The 8,621-nt window shown below is 36.3% G+C and overlaps 1 protein-coding gene across 1 annotated transcript; it reads right to left on the bottom strand.

Annotated features, from left to right (window-relative positions):
- Positions 1 to 856: 856 nt before the first annotated feature.
- GUS3 (glucuronidase 3) lies at positions 857 to 3,835 on the bottom strand. Its single transcript, XM_059576349.2, has 8 exons — positions 3,415 to 3,835; positions 2,937 to 2,973; positions 2,542 to 2,725; positions 2,297 to 2,445; positions 1,964 to 2,194; positions 1,554 to 1,869; positions 1,379 to 1,478; positions 857 to 1,299 (listed from the first exon to the last, which is right to left on the bottom strand). Exons 1-8 carry the CDS (start codon positions 3,655 to 3,657, stop codon positions 967 to 969), a joined length of 1,593 nt encoding a protein of 530 aa, XP_059432332.2. The 5' UTR covers positions 3,658 to 3,835; the 3' UTR covers positions 857 to 966.
- Between the last annotated feature and the right edge of the window lie 4,786 nt (positions 3,836 to 8,621).

The following is an 8,621-nucleotide window of genomic DNA, read 5'->3' as shown; positions in this document are numbered from 1 at the left end:
ACCGCTAAGCGGTTAGCGGTTGCGATTAGTGAAATCTAGTAACCGCTAAGGCGGTTACGGTTAGCGGTTATTGCTAATAACTACTAACTGTAACCGCCTTGACACCCCTATCAAAAACCCTCTTAATTTAGTGTATTCATCTTTCAATTGTTTTCAATTTCACTAATTCGTTAGAATTTAAACGAATTGTCCACTTAATCCTAATGACGGTGTGTCAAAATTTCTAAAATACCCCTTTCTTGTTTTTTAGGACAAAAAGAAAAAGACTAAGGATTTAAGCCTTGGTCAAAAATTAAAGGAGTTTTCAAAAATATCTAGGCCTGAATCATTGAAACATATATATATATATATATATATATATATATATGAACAAGGGTATTATGAGAAATTTGATAGGATTTAACGAAAAATTCTAACATAGAGTTGAAATAAAAAAATTAAAAATTAAAAAATTAAAAGATTGATACACTAAATTGATAGTTTTTAAAGTTTAGATGGATAATTGTAAAACAGAGACAATTAAATAATTTTTTTCCTTTAATATGGAAGATTAATTCTAATAAGAGTTATATTGAACATGTATTCCGACAAGTCAAGATTTTTTTGGTATAGGGAAGCACCAACTTTTTCCGTACCAACCCTTCAACTGTTAAGAATGATCAAAACAAACAAGTGCCACAAAATCTCTCTCTCTCTCTCTCTCTCTCTTGTGTCGGCACAAAATTGTGGAACTTCTGTACGATGTATAGAGTTTGCAGTACAATGTTTTGTGTATTTTACCATTATCATAACTTCCTTTCTGAATTAGAAAAAAGAAAGAAAAGAAAAAGAAGAACAATTAAGAACAGTTTATAAGGAAAAAAAGAATTATGCTTCACTAACAAAAAAGGATAAATCGTTTCTCTTGTATTCTCTCACTTATTTGATTACTAGATGTAACCAATTTTAGTTCCATCTAGTGCCATCCTACATGCAAGCAGGAAGAACAAGATCAGGGATGTGAGCGAATACAATAGAGAAAGGATCTACCTTTATTGGGTTTGATGAATTTGCATACAAAGGCTCCAAAGGAGGTATCTCCCCAGATGAATTTACACTCAAAATGTTTCCATTTAGCAGCACTCTTTGGCTGTGTAAATTCCCATCTTTTGCTGTTAGATGGTATTCCTCTCTTTCATAAACTTGAAGCAGCTGAAAAATATTCTTTTTATGTCCAAAACTCCAACTACTGTTGAAGCCTACTTTGGCCTGGATGGTTGTGCTATTGTCAAGGTTGATTAACAATATTGTGATTCCTTTCTGCATAATGTAGACTCTAATCAGATCATAAACAGAGTATATGCATCTGTTTTCATCATTGAATTTGGATTAAACTTACAGAATGTTTTGCACAGTGAGTGTAAGCTCGGATTTTCTTTGTCCCTGAAAAGCTAGTTGACAGAACTTTTCTTCCCATTAGTCTATGCCAAAGAAGAGCACTGTACAATGAAGAAAGCAAAGTATAAGTACAAGTTTAAACTTTTGGAATAAATGGTGATTTAACGCTCAATAACCTGTAGTAATCCGGATTTGGTTCAAAGGTTGTGGTGTTAAGTAGACCGTAGTTTCCGCCGATAAACGTCTGTCTGCAGTATGTCTTTGTGTCGAATGCTGACGCCATTCCAAGCTGATCTAAGTACCAGAAACTAAACACAAATGCATTGGTGACAAGATTGTGGCCACTATTGTAAGCCCCTCCTGCCTCACCAACCCATGCAGTTGCTGGAGTTGGAGAAGTCCTGAGAATGTTATGGAGTCCCCTAAATGTATCAGCCTCACCATCAAGATAGGATGGGTCAAGGATCTTTTCAACAAGGTGCTGATCAACTCCTGTAATGTAATTTACATTAAAAATTCTATCCATTTCAATCCGTTTGATGAGAGTATAAACTGAAACAAGTGTCAACAAATCAATCTGCTCTACCTGGCCCCAGATTATATATGTGGTGGGTGATGACATCCAAAGATGTGGTTGCCTTATCTAAGAATTCTTTGAACCATTTTGCATCAAAGAATCCTCCTGGTGCTATGATCAGGGGCTTTGGCTCTATCTCCTTGTAAATATTTTGGACTATTCTTTGTAAAGAGATGGTGTCCAAGGCATACTGATCTGCTGCAACTCTTGTTCCCACTCCATTCCCACTCAATTCATTTCCTGACCAACAAACACATACATTAAATCCACCCACGTCGTCAAGTTATGTGACCGTTGTATACCAGAGTATTACTCAGCATTGACGGGAAATATTGTTCTTACCGAGCTCCCAACCATGAATGGTGTGGTTGTTTCTGACAGTATAATGTATAAGAGATTCAGCATTAGTGTAATCCCAAGCTCCAGTGGTAGACCCATCAGACTTGATAGATCGTCCATTGAGAGCATTTAAGCCGAAAATAATCTTAGCCCTGAAATAAACCATGGAATGTAAGGCTGTTTAATTAACTGGTAGAGATTAAATTTTCAAGGTAAACAAGAAGGAAGAATGATTAATTGCTGTTTACCCAGATTTCTTGAAGAAGTTGTTTAATTCATCCCATCTATTTATGGGTAAGCAACCCTGAGTGAAACCAAACAGCTCTGAGGTATTCTTAGCAAAAGGAATACAAGGTTGCTTGTTTTCGTCAGTATCATATATCACCTTGTCTTGCAAACTGCCCCCCAGTCGAAGTTTTAAGGGAGAAAAGGCTGCATCAGATTGGACGGTAATCTTTAGACTCCAATATATATATATATATATATATATATATATATATATTGAGAAGTTTTTTTTTTTTTTTTTTTTTTTTAAGTATATATATTGAAAAAAAAAAAAAAGATTGGAGAATGCAAATCCTTTTAAGAGAAAATCCTGTAAGTACTGAATAAGAAAAACCATAAAATGTTAAGCTATTCTCACCTTTTATGGCATTTAATAGAATATTGTTGCCAAGATCCTGCACATGAGAATGATGAAAAAAAAATTACAAATTCCTAGTCTTCAACTTTTTTTTGTTTTCTGAGCTCATATTCTTCAACTGTAAATGCAAATATCAATTTTTAAATGTGTAACTATATATATATATATATATATATATATATATACATCAAAAACTGAAAAGTATAATACGAATTCAATAGAAACCAATAAGAACTTAATTTACAAAAATAGGACTGCAAATTAAAACAGATGCAGGAAAAGAAGAAGAAGAAGAAATATATTGTATATATATATAATGAAAAACAATGAAAAAATGAATCAATCTCATCAATGAAACATCATCAACTGCCCTCGAAATATAGTTATAGTTATGTTTTCCTCATATCAACCAGAGAATGAAAGACATAACAACCCAGCAGCAGCAACAAAAGAAGAAGAAGAAGTAAAAGAAACAAACCAGATTGAGCAGAGAAGCACGACCCCAGCTGCATGTTCCATAGTCACATTTCTCAGGAGGCCACCAATCAATGGTTGCACAAACAAAATCATCATCAATCCTCCCAATGGCTGCTTTCCCATCAATGAAAACAGTCCCCTCAGCAACCCCATCTCCTACAATCCTCGAGCTCACAGAAATGAAGCTGTAGCTGAACACACACATCCAAAGGCACATGCCCATAACCCAAATCCGACAACCCATTTTCCAGATTCTATCAAATATCCAAGATCCGACTCTTCATGAAGTATAAACGCCTGAGGCTGAGGGTGCCATTAACATTATGTAGCAAACTGAGGTTTACTTGCAGCCTGCAGCCATTAATGGAGGTCACGAGTGTGCAACAAAAGCCAAAAAAAAATAATTGAGATTGTTTATTTTCTTTTATGTGATTCGTGGACGTGAGCAATTTTAAACAACTAAAGATGGTTACCCTTTTCTTGACTCTCTCTCTATTTCAGTCTTTCTCTTTCACTGATATCTTATTGGTTTGGAACTTTTTGCAGATCAAAATAATTCTTTTTTATTTTCTTAAAGAATAAAGTTTGATCTTTGTTGCAACTTGCATATAGTGGTGGGCCATGTTTTGCTTTATTTGAGAAAAATAGGATTGCGTAGCTGACAAAAATTGTAGTCTTTGTTTGGTCGAGAAAAGGCATGACCATCTGTATATATTGATGTTGCCATGTGAGAGTCGGTTACAGGCTTACAGCTATGGTTTGGGAGCTTCATTGGGGAGTTAAGAATCTACCATAACTATTAACTACTACATAAAAGCTTCTTTACTGCTGTCTTACTAACAAACAAAAAATAATAATGAACAATTTAAACGCAAAAAATACCTAAAAATAAAAATAAAAAAATAAAAAACTTTTTCTTTTCATTATGTCAAACAATTAAAAATAAAAAATACCTTCAAAAGCATATATATATATATATATATATATATACCTATTACTCTTAAATTATATATACACCTATTACCTTAAATTAATATTCATTTTGGACGTAGAGTATCAATTAATAGTCAGAATCTCTCTAGAAAAATTTTGAGGTCATAAATGAGATATCTATATCTATTAATATAAATAATAATAAAATATTATTTATATTTTAAAAATAATTAAAAAATAAAATAATAAAAAATTAATTGGTGGCTGGCCTACCATAAGGGTTGGCCGAAGCCCTAGTTTGCCCTTGGGGGTGGCCGGCCACCTAGTTGGGCCGGGGGTGGTTTGGCCACCCCCTATGGCATGCCAGCCACTCCTTAATTTTTTATTATTTTGTTTTTTAATTATTTTTAAAATATAAATAATATTTTATTATTATTTATATTAATATGACAAATGTCTTATCTAAAAAAATTTTGACCATTAACTAGATAATCTCTAGTCCAATTATATGTGATAGGAGAACTCGAGTTTATTTGATAAAACTTTTTATAAGGTGTGTTTAATTTTTTGGTTGATAGAGTGTTAAGATGTAATATAAAAACGAAGTAATCTTGAATATTTTATATAAAAATAAATAAAAGCAAAAAAGTAAATCTGAAAAACGTTACGAAACGACATCGGATATGATGCACGGGAATTGGTCGGGTCAATTTCTTTCCTTTTTTTAATAAGCTGGTCCATTTCTTTCAATATATAACAAAAGGAACCCATCACTCCATTACTCACTTTTTTATGTTAAGACCAGTCAAAGACAAGGATTAAAAATTGGGTTAAATACTAAAAAACAATTTAGGGTGTGAACTCTTTATTTTTTGCCTTCTCTCCAAAACTTAACGGAATACCACGTCAACACCAATCAAAAAATTAATTATAAGATACTTGATGCAATTTGATTGGAGCTGACATGACGTTCTGTTAAGTTTTGGATAGAATTTTAACAGATGTATCATCTCCATCTTTATGAAAACTACAAGTACCTCATGTGATAAAAATGAAAACTTAGAGGGCAAAAAATAAAGAGTTTAAACCCTAGGGGGATTTTTAGTATTTAAGCCTTAATAATATGTGACAATGGCGTAATGCTATAAGTTTTTTTTTTTCAAAATTAATATAAGTATTAAAATTATTATTAAATTTATAATAAATTACTATTAATTTTTTTTATTCATAGTAATTTAAAAGTTATCATTTGTTAAAAAAAAAAAAAAAAAAAAAAAAAAAAAAAAAAAAACTCTTTAATTAAAAGATAATATATATAGACCATATGCATGCACTATATATATATAGTCTATTCAAGGAAAAAGACACATGCGATGATGAAAAGTAATGGTAAACAAAAAGGGATATGATCGAGTATTTTTGGTAAGCATGCCATGGGAAGCGACATGGCCTACGAGAAGTTTGTTGAGTTACTACCCGCCATCAAAATCGATGTGGCACGGCCCAATTAGATTTTGCCATGACTCCATAACTAATAAGGTTGTAATTAGTCTTTGTAAAGCATACAGACCGGCCATGTATTTTGGAAGGGATAAGACGATGATGACTTTCACACAAAGAAGACAAATTAAGACAAGCACCAAAACCTCATCCCGGCCCTTCAATTCAATGTTGGTTGAGATTATGTTTCATTTGGTAAAGTTTAGTTGTTCCAACCTAAACTTTGTCGTTTGGAGATGAATATTCCTTTAGCTCTCACCCACTACAAGTCTACAACAACCCCCCCAACCCCCACCCCCAACCCCCCCAAACGTTGACACACACACATGACCCTAAAAATTGTAACAAACTCAAGGAAAATACAATTGACCCAATCGAGGATAGACCCCCCCACCCCTCTTCTTTTTTGCTTTTTTTTCATAAAGGAAAACTTTGATCCTTGCAAAATAGTAACAATTAAGGCTTTGTTTGTTTCGTCGTCAAATTATTTACAGAAAATGTTTTACATATTTTTGGGTGTTTAGCGCGATGTAAAATAATAATTAACAAAAAATATTTTTCATTTGACCGAAATTTTTTCTTTAATTTTAGGAAAATGGTAAACCATTTTCTGACTTTGAGCAACTCATTCTAGAATCGACAAACCACGACAAGACTTGTCTAGGCCCCGCTTGGGACTTCACCGGGACTAGCCTGAGACCTCGTCGGGACCTGCCCGGGACTTGATCGAGACCCGCATGGGACCTGCCCAAGACCCGCCCGAGACTTGACCGAGACCCACCCGGGACCTCGTCAGGACCCGCCCAGGACTTAACCGAAACACGGCCGGGACCCCGCCGAGACCTGACTGGGACCCACTCTGGACTTGACCGGGACCTGACCGAGACCCGCCCGAGACCTACCCGGGACTCGCTCGAGACTTACTCGAGACCCGCTCGGGACCTGGCCAGGACCCCGTTGGGACCTAACTGGGAATTGCCTGGGACCTGCCCGAGACCTGCCCGGGACTTGACCTGGACCCTATCGAGCCTGCATGTGACCTGCCCAAGAACCCATAGGAACTTGCCCGAGACCTGCTTAGTTGGGTCCCAGTCAGGTCCCGATCAGGTCTAGGCGGGGTCCTGGCCTGGTCTCCGGGCGGGTCCCAGTCAAGTCCAGGGCGGGCTCCGAAGTAGGTCCGGTCGGGTCCTGGTTGTGTCCTGGCGAGGTCCCAGGCAAGTCCTAGTCAAGTTCCTGACAGCTCCAGGCGAGGTCCCGAGCAGGTCCTGATCAAGTCCCGGGCAGGTCCTAGTCAAGTCCTAGGAGGGTCCTAATCAAGTTTTGGGCGGGTATTTTTATATTTTATTTTTAAAAATTATTGTGTATTAGTATTTTTATGTTGTGAATATAAAAAATATTTGTGATTTTCCGTGTGCGCGCCAAACACATGAAAATGTTTTCATGATAAAATATTTTCTTGTAAAATGACTTTCCTGAAAATATTTTACGCCGAAACAAACGAAGCCTAAGAGAGCTTGCTGACGTCAACGCCACCTTTTCATCTTACTTCTTCATTCTAAGCGCAAATCCCATTTAACATGTGAAAGGAGGCCTTGGTGTCATAAAGAAATAAATACATGCTCAATGCCCAATAATTCCGTCTAAAAAATTATACCTAAGGTCCAGGCTTATTTATAAACTGAGGAGGTATAATCAAACCTAGACTAAGTCTCCAATTTCAAATGGGTTGAGACTGCTGAGAGCTTGAATTGAACCTGGGGTCTACTTCAAATTCAACTTAAAGTTGGATTGTTGTTCGGATTCTTCAAGAAGTCCTATTTGGAACCAGATTAAGACTCCTACTCCAATTCAGCTTGGAGTATGTTACACATAAACCCGGAGCCCACAGCCCTTGGGTCATTACAAGCCCACAGGTTTAGGGGCCTATGAGCCCAAGAGAGCCCGATACACCCAAATAGGCTCGCCAAGGGCACCTGATGCAAAACAACGAATATGGCGTCGTACCACACACCCTCGGAAAGCCAGAATCCAGACATAAGATCACTATGGACCTCTGGCACTTAACGTCCAGATATAGAAGTAGCCTGCACTTGGCAAGATAGTCGGGACGGTTATGATCCTGCTCTTAAAGCCGCCTCGCAGGTACAAGCAATCCTCGAATCAACATACGTAATGGCCTCCCATCAGGCGCAAGCATTAACCCTTCATGCCGTTATGATCAAATCCTGGATCTTTCGCCTAGCCATCATAACCACCTCCGCATGCTCAACTATAAAATGCCTAATTCCGAAGGTATGAGGGACAATAATTTTCAGATACTAAACTTATACACATACTGACTTAAGCATCGGAAGAGGAACCATCGGCCAACACCTGGCACGACCTCTTAACGTGCGCTCCGTTATGCATATTTGTCACAAGACTCACACAAAGAACACTCATAAGAAGCAGAGCTCGAGGACTCAAACTCCCTTGAATTTGTTGTGCCAAATATTACCTAAATTAATAGATAATATTTAGTATGTTTTAACTCGCAAGTGCACAAGACCAAAACAATAGTATAGCAAGCAAATACGAGATCATTCCCACGAGGATTGGTAAATTATGTTTAGAAGTAGTTTCCTATTTAATTAAAAAATAAATTTCAATTGTCACGATTGAATTTAATAGAAAGAAATAAAATAAAAGATAAACAAAACCTAAAAAGGATTATGGTTTTGATATCCACCACTAATTATATTAAGCTAATATAACACTTTGAACATGTTATGCATA

The sequence above is a fragment of the Corylus avellana genome, chromosome 11 (assembly GCF_965113065.1).
Source record: "Corylus avellana chromosome 11, dhCorAvel1.hap1.2, whole genome shotgun sequence".
NCBI lineage: Eukaryota > Viridiplantae > Streptophyta > Magnoliopsida > Fagales > Betulaceae > Corylus > Corylus avellana.
Note: the sequence above shows the minus strand (reverse complement) of the source record. Positions and strands in the feature narration are given on the sequence as shown.